Below are 22,380 nucleotides of genomic sequence, written 5' to 3' on the forward strand. Positions count from 1 at the left end.
AGGCCAGAAGGCCTTCTACTAGAAAAGCCTACTCCGCAAAATGGAACCGGTTTTGTGCCTGGAATCAGAAAAAGGGTCAGAATCCTGGAATACTGAATTTACCTCAAATATTACAGTACCTAGCTGAGATGCTAAGCAGTGGACTTTCATTCTCCTCCATCAAAATCCATGCCTCAGCCATTTCTGCTCAATACAACACTGATCCTCCTTTATTCTCTCACTCTCTCTTAAGACAGTTCCTCAGAGGGGCTAAGAATATAAAACCCCCAAGGAAGCAACCAGTACCTGCTTGGGACCTCAATTTCATTCTAGAAAAACTGACCCTGCCTCCATTTGAGCCAGCTGCTTCAACAGAACTGCAATATTTGTCATGGAAAACAGCCTTCCTTCTGGCTATCACCTCAGCACGCAGGGTTTCGGAACTACAAGCCCTCATGGCTGTGCAGTCTTTCATAATTTTCCATCAGGACAGAGTTTCCTTACGAACCAACCCTTCCTTTATGCCAAAGGTAGTATCCAGGGTAGCCTCGAATCAGGCTATCCACTTAACTACCTTTTATCCTAATCCACAAAACAAAGGGGAGAGACTACTACACTCCTTGGACATTCACAGACAGCTTCGTTATTATTTGGACAGAACAAAGCCATTCAGAAAATCAGAGCAGCTCTTTGTCCTATTCTACAGGTGCTCAAGGGAAGGCTATTTCCAAACAGACAATCTCAAAATGGATAGCCCACTGCATACGCTTTTGTTATTCTTTTCATGGTAAAACTGTACCTACAGGCATCAGTGCTCACTCCACAAGGGCCACAGCTACCTCTGCAGCTTTCCTCAGGGGGGTTCCTACCAAAGATATTTTGGAAGCAGCCACTTGGAGTTCTGTACATACTTTCTCCAAGCACTATTACCTACCATTATACTCCAAATCTAGAGTGGGCTTTGCCACTGCAGTCTTGCAGGGCATCCTTGCTCCTCCTAGTTCCACTTAGTGCCTACCACCCCTTTTTTAGCTTTGGGATTCTACCCATCTGTTATGACTGCAGCTGTATGCACGATGAACATAGTACAGTTTTGTACCTACCATAAATGTAGATGTTAGAGTGCTAATACAGCTGCAGTCCAGGTTTCCCTCCCTCCTTCCCCTCTTGGGACAGGCCTAATGGCTAACACCTCCTCATACAACCTGATTGGGGTATTCTTTTATGGTGTATTTGCTTGCAACTACTGTTTTTTGATTATATTGCATTGCATTATTACATAAATTTATGTTTTGCCTTCCTTCTGGGGGCACCTGACATCTGGGGCAAGAAAAACTGAAGAAAATGGTGTCGGCAGGTTCTTTTATACCCCTGCCGCACTGACGTCAAGGAAGAAGCGACGACATCTGACGCCGGACCTAGACTTTGGAATTCGGCCGACCGAAGACCCACCTGACGGCAGGATAACCCATCTGTTATGACTGCAGCTGTATTAGCACTCGAACATCTACATTTATGGTAGGTACAAAACTGTACTTTTCTTCTTCTTCCACAGCATAGACCCCTTGGAATTCCTCCAGTTTTAGACATTTTGGATGATGTTTACACCGAATCTAGTCTAAACCCAGATTCCTTACCTCCTGCACCAGCTAAACCAGACAGATACTACCGAGTTCCTGATTCTCATAAGTTTCTATATAAAAGCCCTATTGCAGACCCCGAAACCATTTCCCAGGGTCCCAGAGGGATTAAGGCCTCTACTGCTAAGAATCCACTACCTTCAGAGAGGGATTCCAGAGCATTAGAAAGATGGGGGAAGAAAGTGTATACGTCTGCCACTTTGGCCATGAGGGCCTTAAAATGCCAATTCCACATGCTAAAATACCAGCAGTACTTGATTACACAGTTAAAGCAGAAAATGATCCCTCAGACAGATCAACCTGATTTCAAAGAGATGCAGGATTTGCTGCATGCAGCAGAACAGGTGGGAAAGCATACCTTACAGTGTGGTTTTGATTCATTGGAAGCCTCATGTAGAGCAGCTGTCACAGGATCTGTAATATGTAGACATGCTTGGCTAAAAGAGCAAGCCTTACCAGAACTTGTCAAAGCAAAGTTATTGGATGCTCCATTGCAGAAAGATGTATTATATGGTGTCAAAGCAGAGGAAGTTTTAAAGAAAATGGAAGAAAAGGCAAAATCTACGCAGACAGTTAAAGATTTTTTACAGGTACAGCCTCCTCGTTTCAGCAGAATCTGGCCATCAGAAAACTGGTCCTTTCCTGCATCAGACAGACCCCAATGGGGTAGGTACAGAAGCCCAAGTGGCAGAGGACAGCCACAAGGTTCTTTCAGGCCTAGACAATGGCATACAACAACTCAAAGAGGTGGAGATGAAAGATCTCAACCCCTCAGGAAACAAACACAATGACTTCCCTCTTCGCCTGCCAAGCAAAATTGCCCTGGCAGCACCTTTGGGAGGAAAACTGGCTCTATTTCCACAAAATTGGCGCATCATAAAAAAAGGGCAAATGGGTTCTGGATATTATTACCCAAGGCTACAGATTTCATTTCCACACTTTACCACGGATGAGAGGCATGCCAAATCTGCCTCCAAACCAATGGGCAGAGGCACAAACGCAAATTTCAGCTCTCATGGATATGAAAGCAATTCAAAAGGTACCTACAAAGGAGCAAGGTCAAGGTTTTTACTCAAGACTATTTCTAGTACCAAGAAAGGACAAAGCCTGGAGACCCATTTTAGACCTCTCAATTCTAAACACATACCTGGAGGTACCCAAATTCAAAATGCTCACACTACAGCAGCTTCTTCCCATGCTGGGCAAGGAGTCTTGGCTGGTAACGTTGGACCTCAAAGAGGCATACCTGCATGTCCCTATCAGACAAGATTGCAGAAGATACCTCAGATTTCTGGCAGGTACAACGCATTATCAATTCGCTGCATTGCTTTTTGGCTTATCTACTGCACCCAGAGTATTTACGAAATGCCTGGAATCAGTAATTGCATACTGCAGACGACGAGGAATACAAATTTATCCATATCTGGGCGACTGCCTGATCCAAGCGGACAGCAAGGCCATTCTATTACAGCATCTGGCATTTGTAACAAAGCTGCTAAGTTGCCTAGGGGACACAGTAAACAAAAAGAAATCCAAGCTAATACCCTCACAAGACATAATATTCCTGGGTGCCAGCTTAAATACAACGGCCCAGATGGCTTATCTCACGCCAGACAAACAAAAACAACTGACTCAATACTTCAAAAAGATGGCAACTTTTACCCAGCTCACTGCAAGGAAAATCCTGCAGGCATTGGGGTTCATGGCATCTTGCATTCAACTAATTCCACATGCAAAGCTGCATATGAGGAAATTAAAATGGTACCTGAAAAGTGTGTGGGCTCAACATAGGCACAGCCTCGAAACAAGTATACCTCTCATTCCCTGCCTTCAAAAAGAGTTCCTATGGTGGGCTCAAGCATGTCAAATAAACAAGGGTCTTCCTTTTGTCTTACCTCCAGCAAACCAAACTATGACAACAGATTCTTCAGACTACGCCTGGGGAGCACACATGGCAGGACAGTGCATACAGGGCAAATGGTCTGCAAAACAAATGCACCTACGCATCAACCAAAAGGAGATGCTAGCTGCGCAAAATGCACTGACAGCCTTCAAGTACCACTTGCATCCAGGACAACTACTAATAAGGACAGACAACACCACATTTATGTGGTACATAAACAAATAGGGAGGAACACACTCCTACCCTTTATGCAGACAGGCAATGACCTTGTGGAACACAGCATTGACTTACCAAGTACAATTGCAACCACAATTCCTGCCAGGAAAGGAAAACATATTGGCAGACGAATTAAGCAGAAATTTGGCAGATCCTCACGAGTGGAGACTACACCCACAAGTATTTTCAATGATAACTCAAACGTGGGGACGCCCAGACATAGATCTATTTGCCTCCCCCAACAATTGCCAACTACAGAAATTTTGCACAAGGACTTATCATTCCCTAGCCTGGAATGTGGGCGCCCTATCATTCAGTTGGACAGCATTGACAGTCTATGCCTTCCCACCACTACCTCTCCTGACCAAGGTATTACTGAAAGGCAGATCAGAGAGACCACAAATGATCCTCATTGCTCCGGACTGGCCACGTCAGCACTGGTACCCATTACTAAGGACCTTGACTCACAGCCCTCCATGGATCTTACCTCAACTCCCACTTCTGTTGACTCAGCAAAACTTTCAGATCCTTCACAGTCAGCTCAGGACTTTAAATTTAGCTGCATGGAGAATACCTTGAATTATCAATCAACACTTCTCTCAAAGGACGTCCTGAATGTCATTTTTGAGGCCAGGAGGCCCAGCACCAGAAAAACTTACTCAGACAAATGGAAAAGATTTTGTGCATGGAACCAGGCTAAAGGCCAGAATCCTTGGATAAACATTCCTCAAATACTGCAATACTTAACTGAGATGCTACACAAAGGCCTTTCTTCCTCATCCATTAAGATCCATGCTTCAGCCATTTCAGCTCAATAAAATACGGATCCTCCCATATTCTCACAACCTTTACTAAGGCAGTTTCTCAGAGGGGCTAAGAATATAAGACCCCCCAGAAAACCCCCAACGCCAGCTTGGGACCTCAGCTTCGTTTTAGAAAAATTAACACTGCCTCCTTTCGAACCGGCCTTCTCAGCAGAACTACAATACTTGTCATGGAAAACAGCTCTGTTGCTGGCTGTCACCTCAGCACGCAGGGTCTCAGAACTACAGGCACTTATGGCAGTGGAACCTTTCATCATTTTCCATCAGTACAGAGTCTCTTTACGTACTAACCCTACCTTTATGCCAAAGGTAGTATCCAGTGTGGCTTTGAATCAGACCATTCATTTACCCACCTTTTATCCAAATCCCCAGAATAAAGGAGAAAGACTCCTTCACTCTTTGGACATTCACAGACAGCTACGTTACTATTTGGATAAGACAAAGACCTTCAGAAAAACTGACCAACTCTTTGTATCCTATGCTGCAGGTTCACAAGGAAAGGCTATTTCAAAACAGACCATCTCCAAATGGATAGCACATTGTATCCGCTTTTGCTACTTGCACCATGGGAAAGCAGTGCCTGTTAATATTAGGTCCCACTCTACCAGGGCTACAGCAACCTCAGCAGCCTTTCTCAGGGGGGTTCCAACCAAGAACATTCTGGAGGCAGCTACTTGAGTTCAGTGCACACCTTTACCAAGCACTGCCACCTTCCATTATACTCAAAAACCAGAGCTGGTTTTAACACTGCAATTTTGCAGGGCATCCTAGCTTCACCTAACCCAGTTTAGTACCAGCCACCCATCCATAGCTTTGGGATTCAACCCAAGTGTGATGACTGCAGCAGTATAACACGATGAACATAGTACAGTTTTGTACCTACCATAAATGTAGATGTTTGAGTGTATATACTGCTGCAGTCCAGGTTACCCTCTCACCATCCCTCTCTCTACATACCAGGGTGTTAGTTATAACTCTATGTACAGCCATCTATTTGATGCATGTCCATATGGTGTATTTGCTAACAGCTAGTACTATTGTTTATCTACTAAGGTATTTTTGCATAGTTATTTGTATTGCCTTCCTAGTCGGGGGCACCTGACATCTGGGGCAAGAAAAACTGAAGAAAATGGCGTCGGCTGCCTCTTTTATCCCCCTGTTGCTCTGACGTCAGGGAAGAAGCAACGACAACCGACGCCGGACCAAGACTTTGGGATTCGGCCGAATGCAGGACCGCCTGACGGCAGGATAACCCAAGTGTGATGACTGCAGCAGTATATACTCGAACATCTACATTTATGGTAGGTACAAAACTGTACTTTACACCTTTTGGTCCAGGCAACATTGGTTCTCCCTTCTTAAGTAAATGACTGAGGGCAATTAGTACAAGCTTCCTCAAAAACTAGACCTACTCGCACAAGACAATGGGGGTTTGATAAATCCCAATCTCAAACATCTTCAACAGACTGCTTGGATGATTCAGTTCTAATGCCTGCTGCTAGAAAGTTCTATATTGGCAAGCAGAAGAGCTTTTTTCTAGTTGGTGCTTTATTGACAACCAGGGCACTGGTACGCATATTTGTGAGAATTACTAGCTTTTGGCATTTAGCACTCCATTATTAAGGTACATCTTGTAGCTATTTCAGCATATCTACCAATGGATCCTCCACAGTTTCCTTCCATTTCACTGTTGCAGTATTTACAATAGGGAAATTCTTTACAATTGGGATCCCCTGCCAAGGGTGACCCAACATCCAGCCAATATACCAAAGCCTTTAGGTTGCTTTAAGATATTCTGTATGTTACACTTATGCTCCCTGCATTTACTGTAGAGCATAATGGTGACGTCCGGACATACCATCCTCAGAACAAATTTGCTGCCAGTCTGAATGCCATCATTTGATCATCTGTCTGAGCACCTGCTTCGTTACTGATTCACCAAGCCATTTCAGATAAGTGCCCCATTGGGGTTTTTGCTGTTATCTTTTTTCCTTTTGTTTTTGCTTGTGGGGTTTCATGTCATCCAGAAAGGGTAAATGCCAGTGCAAGAGACAGGTTCCTTATAAAGACAGTCACAAACTGTGCTTATTTTGTCTTGGTGCTTCCCACGACCATATGTCCTGTTCCGTTTGTCAGGCTTTCATCCCAAAGACTCTTCTTTGTCAACTTTCCTGTCTGGCCTTGTTCATAGGTTGGTACTAGGCTATCAGCCCTAGGGCCTATACAAGCCTAGCCATAACAATTCCCTGGCTATTTCCTCCCACATTATTTACTTTCCTGGACCTCTGTCTAGCAGGGCAACTGACGTGATCCCTGGGGTGAATTTCCTTTCTCCCATCCAATCGTCAAGGTTCCTCTTGAAGAGATTCAAAGAGGCACTCTGCTTGACATGCATGGGCAATCTATTCCAGAGTCTGGGGAGTCTCTGGGTCAGGAACCTATCCCTCCAGCATGTTTTGTTTATTGTGATGACAAGGTTTAGATCCCTGGAGCGTGTAGCTCTGAGGGATTGGGGTTTCTTTAAGTGTAGCATGTCCAACAGCTCTGGGTTTGACATGGCCTTGTATGTTAAGCAGAGATCGCCTCTGAGTAGACGATATGCGACAGTGTATAGCTGGAGTTTTTTAAGGCAGTCAGCGTAGGGCATCTGCTTTAGGCCTGTGATTCTTTTAGTGAGGTATTTCTGAGGCCTTTCCAGTTGTTGCAGATGTCTTGAGAGGTACATACCAAATGGGGCGTTGTATTCTATAATGGGTCTAATGAGGGATGAGTACAGTGGGACAATGACCTCCTTTTTTCTGGATGAAAAGCCCTTCATGATGAGGTGTGCCACATAGAAGGATTTTCTGACTGTTGTGGCTATGTGGTTATCAAAGGTGAGACCACTGTCCACCTGTGTCCCTAAGTCTCTTATCACACTTTCTGTGTTTAGTGTACTGCCACCTATATGGTAATTCATGGATACATGTTTTTCCCAAAGGGATAACAATACATTTCTTGGCATTGAGCTTGAGCCCATGGCTCTGGCACCAAGCATCTGTTTCTGTAAGGCCCTTTTGTAGAGTATCCACATCATTTGGGGATTCAATAATGACTCCCAGTTTGCAATCATCTGCAAACTTTGTTAGCCAGAGTCCCTTAGTGTTGATCTGTACTTCAGAGAAGTAGATACCAAACAAGAGCGGCCCCAGGACTGAACCCTGAGGTACTCCACTTGTCACTTGTCTGGAGCTGGATATGGAGTCGGCTACTTTTACAGTGTGGGTTCTATCAGTAAGCCATTTAGCAACCCATTGGGTGACATAGGGATTAATGCCCAACTTAGTAAGTTTATCTATGATTCCAGAGTGGGGGGATGGTGTCAAAGGCCTTGGCAAGGTCTAGATAGGCTGTGTGGACCACCTTACCCTTGTCCATGGCTCTGGAGACTGATTCAAAGAAGTCAATCAGGTTCAGGAGACAAGATCGGCCCTTCACAAACCCAAACTGGGTGGGGTCCAGTGTTTGAAGGTTGCCAATGTCTTTGTTTATAAGTTCCATGATAATACACTCCATGGCCTTGCAGATAAGGCTTGTCAGACTGATGGGACGGTAGTTTACGGGATCCAAGGTGGATCCCCCTTGTGGATTGGGATAACTGTAGCTCTGCGCCACTCAGTGGGCACGAAACCTGAGGTGAGGCTATGATTAAACATGACACTTAGGTGAGGTGCCAGTTCATATTGTAGTTCATGTAGTACACAGCCCGGGATGTCATCTGGTCCCATGGATGCTGTATTCTTGGCTTTAGAGAGTGCATTTTGTACCTGTGTGGCCGTTATTACTGGAATTTGGCAATCTTCTGGTATTGAGATGGGCCATTTAGGGGGTGAGAGGGGGGTGAAGTTGGCACTGAATTGATCTGCCAGGATATTGGCAATATCCTTTGGATCAGTATATTTAATGCCATTCTGTTTTAGCTCAGAGCAGATCTGAGCATTACCATTTAGATTTTTGACATAGTTATAGAATGCTTTTTGGTTGTCTTTACGATTTTCGTAAGTAGCTTTGGAGGATTTTATGAGGCATCTCAGTTTCTTACTGAGGCTAGTAAGGGAGTTTTTTGCATCCTGGGATTTTCCTCTTTTCTGCAAAAGTTTCTTCCTTTTGTTGTAAAGTTTGTTTATGGCAGGGGACCACCAGATTGGCTTCCTTTTTTTGGATGAGAGCATTTTGGTTCTATTTGGGATGGCACGATTCATGCATGAGTGGATGTGCTCGTACAGTGCCTTAGTGTAGGATTCAGCAGTTGAACTTTCAGTTCCGTCTGCATGGGTGTTATGAAGTTTGTCACTTCTGACTTGAGTAGCATGAAGTTGGCTTTGGAGAAGTTTTTATGGTGGTTTCTTTACTGGGGGTGGGATGTGGATGTTAAGGGTGATTAGCTTATGGTCAGACCTGACTAACGAGGGGTGACCATAGGTATGGAGCATTGATTTCCCATGTTGGTAATGACCAGGTCTAGGATATTGGAGCCCTGGTGGGACTATGGATTAGTTGATCCAGGGCATTGGAATTTATGAATTCCAAGAACCGTTGCGCAAAGGTGTTGGGACATGAGTAGTTTTCCCAGTTAATGGCAGGGTAGTTAAAATCACCCAGTATTAGGGTGTTTGGTTCTATCTTAATATTTTCCAGTATGTTTAGAATGGTGTAGTGAGAATCTTGGGGTATGGTGGGGGATCTGTAGCAAGCTACAGTTTGGATTGCAGTCTTACCTAGTGTTAGTTGCACTTGGAGAATCTCAGACACATTGTGTTGGCCAACTAGCCTGGTGGTGTAAATATCCTTGGTGAATATTGACACTCCTCCCCCTTTAGTGTTTCGGTCCTGGTTTGGTGGCCGAAAAGTGTGGTAAGAGTTGTAGCCTGGTATTGCAGGGGTGCTCTCTGGAGCCTTGAACCAGGTCTCAGTTACTGCACAGATATCGATGTTCTACATTTTTAGGAGTGCCTCGAGAGAGTGCATTTTGAGGTTTAGACTTCTAGCATTGAGTAGCATTACCTTCAGATTTTGCATGCTTGTACCTGTTACGGTGGTGGTTTTGTCCTTTGAAGTTTGCCTAAAAAAGGCACTATAGGGGTGGCAAGAGCCTTAGCCAGTAACCTGAATCCCAGGGGCGACAGGTGCAGACCATCTCTGGCAAAGCATCGTGGTCTGTCAGTCATGTCATTCCAGGCAGACAGATACTGGATCCCCTTTGAATGACACCATAAGCTTAGCCAGTTGTTGAAGTCAATCGTTTTATCCTTATATTGTGGTATCATTCTGGGCGAAGGCAGGATGCTACTCAGGGCTAGGGTCATACCTGCCTGGGCCACATGATCCGAGAGCTCTTCCATGTCTCTTTTCATGTAGTCCAGGGAGGTACGTCTCAAGTCATTCACTCCAACATGGACAATGACAGAGTCATATTTGTACTTGTTGTGGAGTGACTTGAGTGCATGCGTTATGTGGCGGATCCTGGCACCCGACAGGCAGCTGACTGTAATTTTCTCCTTATTCAACCTGGTGAGAGGGACATCAGTGTGCCGGACTATAGAGTCACCTATGACTAAAGTGTTAGGTACATTGTCTTGCCTTAGGGGCTGTTGCTGGGTGGCACACTGGTGTTGTGAACTATGTGACACATTGGTTGTGATTGGTGTTTGTTTGCGTTTCAGCTTCAGAGGTCTTTGTTGCTTGGGCAGGTTACAGTTAAGGGCCTCTGCATATGTGGATTTAGTGTTGCTATATGTGGGTGTTGGTGGTGTGGGTTTAGAAGGGCTATGTGTTGCTTGAGATGTAGTGTGGGTGTTAACCTTCTCCTCTTGACTGTTTAGCACAATCCTGGGTGGAGAGAGCTTTGCTTCCATTTTGGCTATGTAAGTGCATCTCTCACAGGTTGTAGTGTTGGGTGGTAGGAGGAGAGGGTTGTCTGTGTACATGAGGCAATTGCTGCATTGCCCCAGTATGCCCAGATTCACCAGGTGGACAGGAGAAATCACTGGAAGCTGACCCTTGGGCATGCTTGGTTTGGGGCTTTTTTTTTTCTTTGAAAAGTATAGGAGCTGTTTCCTTAGCAAGGTACTTTGCAATTATAGGCTGTTTAGTGCCTACTATTAATTTCTCCTTGTTAACAAGGAGAGTGCAGTGTTTGTATGAGTTTAAGGCTTCCTAGTGCTTTCCAGCAGGTATTAGAGAAAGTGCTAGTCACAGGGATGCTTAAAGGTAAGATTGAAAAGAATGCACTCTGCAGTGTGCACTAGAGAAGTTAGATGTGAAAGTAGATAACTTGAGTTTTACCTGTTTAAAAAGTTAAGGTTTAGTGGAGAGTTACTATTTTTAAAACAGCAAGATGGATTGAAAGGGGTGGTCACTTTTGTATTTTGGTACTATGAAATACTGTAGGATGGCCAATAAATTTAAATAATTGAAGGGGTGGGATTTCAAAAATGATGATTTTGTGATTACTCACATAAGCCAGTGAAATTAGAGAGAAATGAGATATATGGTCAGATTAACATAAGAGGCGGGCAACTAGAAAGACAGTGGTATTTAACAAGACAACTTAAATGGGTGGGAGGCTGGGGAAAAATTCTTCCTAACTCAGAACAGAGAGAGCTGTGGTCTCTTTTGAAGTTTTAATATGCTGTTAAAACATGCCTAACTCAGAACAGAGAGAGCTGTGGTCTCTTTTGAAGTTTTAATATGCTGTTAAAACAGAATGCAAGCAAAACACAAAGTAAAGAAAACAAACTACAGTATTCAAAATATAGAAAGGCAATACAGTAATACAAAAAATAACAGCAAACTGTATTTAGAGAGCCAACGTCTTAAGCTTTTAGCGAAAGACACTATGGAGGGAACTTCCTGCTCTGACGGTCAGCCGTCCATGAAGGAGGAGGCCAAGAAGTCTCGGTCTGATTCTTCTGCTGTACTGCCTCAGCCAGACGTGTCTCCTAAGGCTAGTGAAAGCCCAGAGGAATGCCTGGCTCCTCCGTTGGATTCCTCTGCTGTGACCCCTTCAGATGCCAGCATGGATTAGGTCGCACACATCCCTGGAGGCTTGGCAGGCATCCGCTTTGGACACTTGAGAAGAACCACCGCTGATTATTACCAGAGGGCCTAGGGGTGTTCCTCAGATTACGGTTAAAGAGGAAGTTCCGACTAAGACTGTGGAATGTTGTCAGGCATCTGAACCTTCTAAGTTTTACAGGGCAGATATCCCTTTCAAAAAGAAACAAAAAACAAAGCTTGTTTCTCCTACTCTTAAGGAGCCTCAGAGTGAATGGCAGAATTTTACTCCAGGTTTGTTTAATGCCATTTTGGCTTTGAAACCTCCTCAAGAAGTTTCTGTTCTAGCTCCACCTTGGTCCTCAACTCCTCTTAAAAGGCCTAGAGAACAGGATTCCTCTGAAGACAAGGGGATTTTAGATGAGGAATCCCTTGCTTATTCATCCCAGATTCCTTCCCCTTTAGACTGTGGTGTTGAGGAAGAGGAATCTACTAGTTCTGACATTTCTTTTGAGGAGATTTCCTTCAGGGACATAATTTCTAGGATGATGGAATTTTTTATATGGAATTGTGCTCGGGTTTCTGAGGTGCAGCAGAGCTATTACGAACTTTTTCTGAGGTGCAGCAGAGCTATTACGAACTTCTGCAAATGGACTCTCCCTGACCTTTTGCTGTCCCTCCTGTTTTGACTGCCTTCTTGGATGTTTTTTCTTCTAAGTCTCAGGCTCTAAACTTCTAGCCCCCTGCCCCCCAAAAAACTGATAGGTTTTACAGGATGCCTGAGGATTTCAAATTCCTTTATAGATGTCCGTCAGACCCCTCTGTGATGTCTGTGGCATCTAACAAGCCATCTCAATGACTGCCTTTTGCAAAGCTCCTGCCTTCTCATAAAGACAGCAGGACTATGAAAAGGCTAGGTAAGAAAGTTTATACCTCTGCTACCTTGGCTTTTAGAACTGTCAATTACCAGACCCATATATCCAGATATATTTTGTCTCTTCTTTCTCAGGCTATCTTCACTTTGTCATTTTCCTTCTGCAGTGGCTGGGGTTCACTATAAATTTGCACAAGTCCTTTCTGACTGCTTCACAGACTATTCCAATGCTGGCATTCCTGCTTCCTGCCAAGGCCTTGACTCCCATTTCTTTCTTCCAGTCCCTTCTTCCTGTGGCCTTAATCACAGCAAGGGAGTTTGAGAGCCTAGGTTTTATGGCCTCCACCATTCCTATGCTCCATTTTGCCAAACTCCACATGAGAAAACTTCAGTGGTTTCTAAAGTCAGTTTGGCTTCAGCATTCTCATCCCCTGGACTTGCTTCCTCTTCTTCCATACCTCAAGCTGGAATTTCATTGGTGGATTCAGCAGTTGACTCTCAATCTAGGACTCCCTTTTCAACCCCCTCTTACATCTCAGGAGCTGAACATGGGATGTGGACATCCTTTAGCTCTCTAAAAATGCAGGGTCCTTGGTCGCCTCAACAAAGGAAAGACCACATCAGTGTAAATGAGACGAGAGCCCTTCTATTGGCTCTTCAAGCTTTTCACCTTGTATTCTCCCAAGGGCTTCTCAAGGCGTTTACAGACAGTACAGTAGTGATCTGGTATGTCAACAAGCAAGGGTGGATGAGATCTTACCTCCTTTACCAGTTGGCTGTTCTAGTGTGGGATCTAGCTGTCCAGTACTGTGCGACTTCTCAGGCAGTTTATATTCCTTTGGGTCAGAACACTGTACCAAACTCTCTAAGCAAGTCCATAATACAATCCCAAAGTGGATGCTTCACAGAGATGCGTTTCTGGACATTGTCCACCAGTGGGGTACTCCTCAAGTAGATCGATTTGCCTCCCATCTGACCAGACAGCTTCCTCTTTTTTGCACTATAGTCCCAGGTCATCTGGTCTGGAAGGTGGAAGCCTTCTCCTTTTTTGGAAGGGAAGGCTTTTTTATGCCTTTCCTCCCCTTCACCTCATTCCAAACGTCCTGTTCAAAGTACAACAGAACGCTCTCAAAATCTTGCTGGTGACTCCCTTTTGGTCCAGACCATAACGGTTCCCTCCTCTTCTGCATTTAGCCAGGGCAGTCATCACAAGTTACCTCACATGGTGGTCTACTCACACAAGACAAAAGATCTCTCATCTCTCCTCACCTGTCCACTCTATCTGACGTTGTGGGTCTTCGGGCAATAGGATTTTGATTCCATACAAATACCTTTTTTTCTGAGGTTGTGCTTAGGGTCCTGTAGGAGGCCAGGAAGCCCAAAACTAGGAAATCGTACTTATCCAAATGGGAGAGGTTTTCTGTTTGGTGTCTTGTAACCTGAATCCACTTTCTGTGGATGTTCCATTGGTAATACATTATCTGTGTGAACTACTCAATTCTGGATTGGCATATTCTTCTGTTAAGGCCCACTTATCAGCTACCTCTGCTTGTCTGCCTTTACCACTGGACGGCGCAGTGGTAGTGTTGTTGCCTCACAGCACGAGGTTCTCCAGTTCTATTGTCAGCTGGAGTGCTTTCTGTGTGAAGTCTTCATGTCCTGTCTGCATTTGTGTGGGTTTCCTCCCACATTGCAAAGACATGCATCTGGGGCATTTCTCCCCGGACCTTCTCTGAAAAATGGCTTGTGCCAAGTCGGACTTTCCCAGAAAACAAATGTTAAATAAAAATAAAAAAAATATTAAATCACCTCCTTTAGCAGTTGTGTGAGATCTTACCATAATGGAAGATGTCCTCCTCTTCACTGTTGCAGTATTCACTCCCTCCTTCCTTCCCCTGGTTCTTTTCTCTCCTGGATGCAATGGTTACCTATTTTTTCCTTGGACTTATGTTCTTACTGGGGCTCTCAGTTCTGAGAATGGTACATCTGGACATCACCTTTATGCCCCATGCTATACGCAGGAAGCATACATGTGTATAGTTAGTTATAGGCCCCCCAACTTTGCCCACTCCACCTATCTGGACCTCTTTGAATTTATCAAGATCAAACCCTGTATCCTGAACCTGGGCAACTGTAACTATCCAACCATAGATTGGAAGAAATACTTATGCCATAACACAAATGCCCAGAGATTCCTTGATTTTGTCAGTGCAAATGCTTTGGACCAGTTGGTCAACACCACTACAAGAAGTGAAAATATCTTGGACTTTGTATTAACCAACATGAGTAACCACTGCATCATCCCTATCCCTACAATGTCATCATCCCTGGTAAGATCTGACCACAAAGTGGTCACTTTCGAAGTCACTATCTCCCCAACCTGACAACCCCCCCCCTCTCACTAGGGTCAAACAAAAAACCTTCTCCAAAGCTGATTACAACCTCCTGAAGGAAGGTAGAAATAACTTTACAGCCCCCTACCTCCCCCTCCATAGGTACTGGCCATATGTCCATACCTACATATGGTACTATAGAAGCATTTGTATAGCTGCATGGAATCAGGAATACCCGACAGGACAAAATCATGGAATACCCGACAGGACAAAATCATCCTCCTCAAGGAAGAATAAACCTGTCTGATGGACATCTGCAAAAAATAAACTCTGTAGTAAACGGAAAAAATTGCTGTCCAGGGCCAAGAAGGAGTAGGTGCCTAATTGTGGAAGCATTCTCTCCTTAGCATGAACAAGCAAATAAGAGCACTAGGGAAATCCTCCAAAGCAAACTTTTAGTCCAAACTGGCCACATCTGCTAAATACAATCATAAGGCCTTCTTCACATATGCCTGTAATCTCAAAAAAAGCACTCAGATCTGCTTAGAACTGGTGATCAAGGACACCACATACACAAACGCTGTAATATAGCCAATTTGCTGGCAGACAGGTTCAGTGAAAACTTCACTCTTCTATCCCCCTCACCAGTAAATCAGGACATCCCCAGGACCTGCCTCCCTCCCCTTATCTCTAGGGAGCAAGTCATCACTGCCCTCTCAAAGGCAAAAAAATACAGCCTCCATGGGACCCAGTATCATCCCAGTCTGCATCCTACATGAACTCAGGCAGGCACCGTATTCAACCAAAGCCTGAGTAGCTTCATCTCAGCCGAGTGTAGAACAGCCACTGTCATCCCTTTGCACAAAGGTGGACTGTCCACCTATCCAGGAAATTATAGACCTATCAAACCTTGCTCCTGTGCCCCTGACAACCTACCCACTGAATTTCTAAAAATTAGTGCTAATTCCATCTCTTACCCCATTAGTATACTAATCAGTAGATCAGTCCAAGAATCATATGTTCCTAATATCTGGAAGAAAGCTTATATTCTTCCTCTACACAAAGGTGACAAAAATTCTGACATCTCCAACTTTCGTCCCATAGCCATTCTCTCCCCAATCTCTAAAATACTAAAAAAATGTGTTCATACCCAACTTCTCAACCACTTGATTAACAACCAGCTGCTTACCCCAAACCAACATGGCTTTAGACATGGCCATAGCACAAACACAGCTGTCATTTCCTTTGTAGATAAACTTAATCGAGCATGTGATACTGGTCAGATCGTCTCTTCACTCTTCCTTGACCTTTCAAAGGCATTTGATAATATTTCTCATCCCATTTTGCTCTCTAAACTCAGTGATCTAGGTGTCTCACCCTCAACTTTGACGTGGTTCTCTAGCTATCTGTCTGACAGATAACAGTCAGCCAAATGGTTACAGTCCTTCTCCACCTTCCTAAATGTCTCCACAGGTGTTCCCCAAGGCTCCATTTTGGGCCCCCTTCTATTCAACTTATTCATCAACAATTTCCATAACTCACTATCCCATGCAGACGTAATATAATATGCCGATGACTCGACAATCATTTGCACTGCTAAAACCCCTTTTAAACTTCTTCTGCTAACACAAAATGCTTTCACATCCACTGAAAAATGGATGTCAAGAATTCACCTCGCTCTCAACCTAAACAAGACCAAGCTGATCCTATTCACTCCCCAAAAAACAACCCCCCTAAACAGGTCTGAATTCTCTATCCACTCCCAAAATAACACTACCATAGAAGTAGTCTCCAATAATTAACTGCTAGGAGTAATTATTGATGAATCCCTAGCATTCGATCTCCCCATACTCAACAACATTAAAAAAACTCACCAGAAACTAGGCACCCTCTATAGACATAGCTATTACCTCAATAATAATGCTAAAAAGACTCTAGCCTCAGCCTATCTTCTCCCATCCCTCCTATATGGTGCCCCCATCCTCACAAACCTGCACTCTTCACTTAAAACTAAGCTTGACATATGCTACAGTAAAGTAGCCAGATTTGCAACAAATGCTAGATCCTCTTCTCATCACTGTTCCTCTCTGCATCAACTTAACTGGCTCGAACTCCCACTCCATCTCAACTACAGCTCATAAAATAATATATAGACCAAAAGCCTGTCCATCTCTCTCCTCCATATTAACTCTGTATCATCCAAACTGACCCCTTAGATCAGAAAACAAAATACTACTGAAGGTTGAAAACCCCCAACTCCCCAGCTGGTCAAATGCTCCATTCCTTCACTACCTCCAGACTTTTGGAATAACCTCCCTACCTCAATAACCTCCATCCCAACCCCTGCTCTCTTTAAAAACATCCCTTAGATAACACCTCTCTTCCTGCTGGTTATGCCCATGCCAAAAATAACATCTGTTTCTTCCCCATTCACCCCGCTTACCACTCCCACTCATTACAGGCTATATGTACTCAACATAACTAGTTCTACTGCCTTACCTAATATTGTTGCTCCACTACACTTGTGCGAGTACTAATACTTGTATATATGAAATGTTTGCCTCCTCTTCATGCAACTACTATGGCCTAAATATGACTGTAAATACTTGTCGGGGTTGTTTCTTTATTACCATAAAAATTTGTTTAATTCTTTGAATCTGCCAAAGAAATTCTACATTTATATTTGTTTTAAAAATGTAACTTTATTTACTTATAGGTTTATAGGTAGGTACTAGGCTATTGGCCCTAGGGCCTATATAAGCCTAGCCAAACGGTACCCTGGCTTTTGCCACCCAAGAAAATTATTTTCCTGTGCCCCCTGTCAAGCAGAGCCACAGAAGTGATCCCCTGGGTGAATTTCCTATCTCCCATCCAATCATCAAGATTTTTCTTGAGTGCTAATGAGGAGCTTTGTTTGATATAGATAGGTAGTTTGTTCCAGAGTATGGGAAGTCTCTGAGACAGGAATCTATTCCTCCAGCATGTTCTGTTTATTGTGGTGACATGGTTTAGGTCCCTAGAGCTTGTAGCTCGGAGGGATTGGGATTTCTTTACGTGGAGCATGTCCAGCAGTTCTGGGTTTGACATAGCTTTGTATGTTAGGCAGAGATCACCTCTGAGTAGGCGATATGCGACAGAGTAAAGCTGGAGTTTTTTGAGACTGTCTGCGTAGGGCATCTGTTTGAGGCTGGTAATCCTCTTTGTGAGGTATTTCTGTGGCCTTTCCAGTTGTAGATGTCTTGTGAGGTACATACCAAAAGGGCCTCCACTGAAAATTGGCTCATGTTGGCCCAGTGGACTTTTCTGGTAAGCAAATGCAATAAATAAATAAATAAATAATACGCCTAACTAGCCTGATCTGCAAGGCCATGGAGGGGATTATCATGGACCTCATTAACAAGGACATTGGCATCTTCCAAACACTCGATCCCACACAGTTTGGGTTTGTCAAGGAGAGGTCATGCCTGTTAAATTTGGTCAACAACTTTGAGACAGTTACCAAAACCATGGACAAGGTGAAGACTGTGCATACCACCTACTTTGACCTGGCCAAAGCCTTTGCTACTATTCTCCACTCGGGTATAATAGATAAACTCTCTCCACTAGGCATTAATCCATATGTTACCACATGGGTAGTAAACTGGCTCACTAATAGAACCCACCTAGTCAAACTAGGGGAAGCCACATCAAGCAGTAGACATGTAACGAGCAGTGTATCACAGGGATTGGTCTTGGGGCCTCTGTTGTGTGGGATGTACTTTTCTGAGGTGCAGGCCAAAACCAGTGGGCTATGGCTGACCAAGTTTGCAGATGACTACAAGCCTGGTGCTGTCATCAATTCCCCTAGTGATGTGGACATCCTCCAAGAGGGTCTCACCCAAACATATGACTGGTGCCAGAAACATGGCCTCAAACTGAATGCCAGGAAATGCATCACCATCCCCTTTGAGGAGAGTGACGTCCCCACAAATTATCACATTAATAAGAAGGTCCTAAGCATACAATCAGTTGAGATAGACTTGGGCGCCCAAGTTGATAGCAGACTGACTTTTTACCACCATATTGCCTCCAATATATGGAAAGCTTTCTACATGGCCAACCTCATTAGTAAGGGTATCTCATCCAGGGACAAGATGGTCATAATAGTATCCCTGTATTCTTCCCTTAGAAGACCCAGTATTGAGTAGAGTGCCCCTTTTGGCTGGTACCTCACAAAGCACATGCAGTAACTTGAGAGACCACAGAGGTTCCTCACTAGGAGAATCCAGGGCCTCAAGCATCTACCCTACACAGATAGGCTAAAGGCCCTGTCCCTCTACTCAGTCTCCTACAGACTCCTCAGAGGTGACCTCTGTCTGGCATACAAAGCAATCTCAGATCCCACCTTGATGGGACTGCTGCATATCCGCAAGTCAAGCTCCACTCAAGTATCCCACATGCGTGACCTCGCCCTGGTCCGTGACATCAGTAGGGTTTGTTGGCAGGACAAGTTTGTCCCAGAGACTCCCCCTTTTATGGAACAGAGTACCTCTCCACATCAAGCAAAAGTACCTTATTAACCCTTTTTAAGCACAACCTGGATAACTGGATGGGGAACAGAAAATACACCCTGTGTCCCTGCTGGACAGTGGCATTGGGTGCTGGCTTGTTGTAAAGTGGGCTAAATTCTTGGCTAGGCTTGTAAGGGCCTCAGGGCCAATAGCCTAGTAACTTCCTATGATGCATGGCGTACCTTAAAGCAACCAAAAGGCGTTGGCATACTGTTTGGATGTCAGGCCGCTGTTGACAGGGATCCCATCCCATTTGTAAAGAATTTCCCTGTTGTAAAGAATACTGCAACAGTGAAGAGAGGGACATCTACCGTTATGCTAAGATTTGACACAACTGTACTTTTTTTCAGTGTTGTAGTAAAAGAGTTTCTAAAAGGAGTGTTACACCTCAGACCACCACATAAACACACAAACAGGTTGTTCCTTCCTGGGATCTTATATTTGTGCTTGAAAAGATAACCACATTTCCATTTGAACCTTACACATCAAGCAGATTTTAAGGTTCATTGCATGGTAAACTGTCTTTCTCACTGCCATAAAATTTGCAAGAAGAGTATCTGAGTTACTAACTCTTGTGCTGGGTGAACCCTATCTGATTTTCCTACAGAGATAGGATCTCTTTAAGAACAAAACCCCTCATTCATGCCCAAAGTGTTTTCAGAGTGCACTTTGAATCAGGACATCAGTCTCCCAGTTTTATACCCAGAACGTGTAAACATTTCTATTGCCCTAGGTAGAAAGTCTTTAATTGGTTAAAGCTAACTTTTTCTGATTGGATTAACTGCATTCCGTTTTACACTCCTGGATATAACCCCTGTTGGAAAAGGCTACTACTATAGAACAAGCCATAGAGGTGTGATTGCTTCTTTTCCTGGCTTCACAAAGTATTTCCTCTGTAAATATGTGTGTCATGATCACCTGATCATTTCTCCATACTTTTACCAAGCATAATTGACTTGGATTGTGATTTCCAGGAGTCAGACCTCATTTGTCACCTTGGTGCTACAGGATGTGGCCTTCATTATCTTTTTGTCCATACTGTTATTTCCTAAAAGTCTAATATAACTTCTTGAAATTCCTCTTCAAAGGTACAATCTGCACAGAGCTTCCAAAGTCAGTTGTGATGATTATGTATTCACCATGTTATTTATTTGCTCCTGTATAGTTTTTGTCCCACAACCATAAGTGGATTTTCCTGCAAGTAAGTGCTAATTCATTTTGCTCCATAGCACTGAAGCAAGATATTTGAACCGTCATATCTTCAACTTTTAGAAATGTCAGAAGTATTTTGAAAGCAAGAAATTCTAATGCAGCCCCTCTTGCTGCAAGTCCATTAACTCCAAAGCCACTGGCTCAAACTCGAGGTTCAGACAAAGTTCAGGGATGTCAGAATTAAAATGTAGTCAGCAGCAGTGATACTGGATTTGACTGTTTTTGAGCTAACAATACAGTACTGCAGTTTTGGTGAAAGTATTAAGGCTGAGTTACTAATGAGATTCATCCTGTACTGCTGTGTTTGATTCCAAATTCTACTTGGAAGCTGTGTGACGCTGAGCAACTCACTTAACCAGACATTGCTTACAGATCACTTCTGAAAAAGGACATCTGTGTCCATTACTGTTACGAATTTAATGGATAACTAAAAGCCTATACATGTATATATTTCATTGCCAAAAGGCATGTTTTTTCATACTACGAAAGGTGCTGGAAACACACATTTGACATGAGTATGAGAATGTGACTGTTCTTAAGGGTAGCAGGAGAAGAAATCTCAGCAGTTACTTTAGAACATCTCTCACATATAAGCTTACTTGAATAGTACACGCACATTATTTCCACAAGGTTCTGAGAAGTAAAATGATCAAAATAACATAATCTAATACTATACTCAGAATTTCTCAGCATCCCATTTTTTATTTTCTGTTTTCTTTCTTTTTTTGTTTATTTCAGGTAAAGTGCCTTCAGTCAGACCTGATGAAGATGAGAAGCTACTTTACTAAGAAAAGTAAACTGATAGTGCAAGAAGGAAAGGTGGAACTTTATTCTAAACTGTCAGAAATGATGCAGGTAATGAAAATTTAAAATATCAAATTTATGAAATTTATTTTGTATACATGAGAGATTTTAGTGCAGCAAAGAATCAAACCCTCATTTGATCCATTCTCTCTTCTTTCTGGCTTTCAAGAAAAAAGGACATGGGAAGTGAGACTGGGGAGGCAGTAGCCTTCATTTTGCCAGGGAGTCGAGATTTTGTTTTCTCTCTGACACTAGCTCCTTCCTGTGCTGGTCAGCATGCAAGGTGCATTGCTTGCTATGTTAGGCATCCATGTAAGTGTGCACCACACTTTCTGTATCTCAGCAGTGAGTTTTTATTTTTGCATGTTTGTGCTGTCATGCACTGCCATCTCACATGGAGTATGCCTGTGCCCTGACAAACTGGTGTCACCTTTTTAGAGGGATACATACCATTCCACTCCTCCTCAGGCAGGTCCTCCAAGTCACTAATCAAGTTGAATTATCTGAGTAGTTGGAGGTTTATCCCTGTAGGCAAGGGAGCCACTAAGTAGTTAAAGAATTTGTGCTGCTTCTTGATATTGTTTTATGGTAATTCTGTGTTATTCCTAAAGGTTGTACGAATGTTTATATCTCCTTGGAAATGATAGTAAACAGGCATTTGGTAATGCAGCTGTGCTTTCAAACAAAGGTGACTTTTAAGAGTTGCAGGGAGAGTTTTAAGAACTGTCATCTTCGTCATGGGCCATCATTTATGGAATTGTCCTTGTGAAGCTTTGCTCCACAAAGTGTGTGAAACTGTGCTCTCAAACTAAGCTGTTCAGAGAGAGAGGAAAAGTTCAAGACAAGGATTGTAGTAGATAAAAATTTGTGGGCAAAGTTTTCCATTTGAAACACTAGCTCATAGCTTTGACACTTGTCTGTGCACTGTATTATTTATTAAGTTTAATAATGTAGCTCATGGTGCATACAGTACATCTTATAAAGTGTAATTGCACAAACATGGTGCACAA

The 22,380-nt window shown here is 43.5% G+C and overlaps 1 protein-coding gene across 1 annotated transcript in view; it reads left to right on the plus strand.

Annotated features, from left to right (window-relative positions):
• The window catches only part of LOC122803858, a 1,735,734-nt gene extending 1,713,720 nt beyond the window's left edge, over positions 1 to 22,014 (plus strand). Inside the window, exons 16-17 of the mRNA XM_044073540.1 lie at positions 21,305 to 21,421; positions 21,982 to 22,014. Of these exons, the coding sequence (XP_043929475.1) occupies positions 21,305 to 21,421; positions 21,982 to 22,014 (150 nt within the window). The remainder of the gene's footprint in view (positions 1 to 21,304; positions 21,422 to 21,981) is intronic.
• Positions 22,015 to 22,380: the final 366 nt, after the last annotated feature.

Source organism: Protopterus annectens, chromosome 6.part0, assembly GCF_019279795.1.
Source record: "Protopterus annectens isolate FY-2018-M chromosome 6.part0, PAN1.0, whole genome shotgun sequence".
Lineage (NCBI taxonomy): Eukaryota > Metazoa > Chordata > Ceratodontiformes > Protopteridae > Protopterus > Protopterus annectens.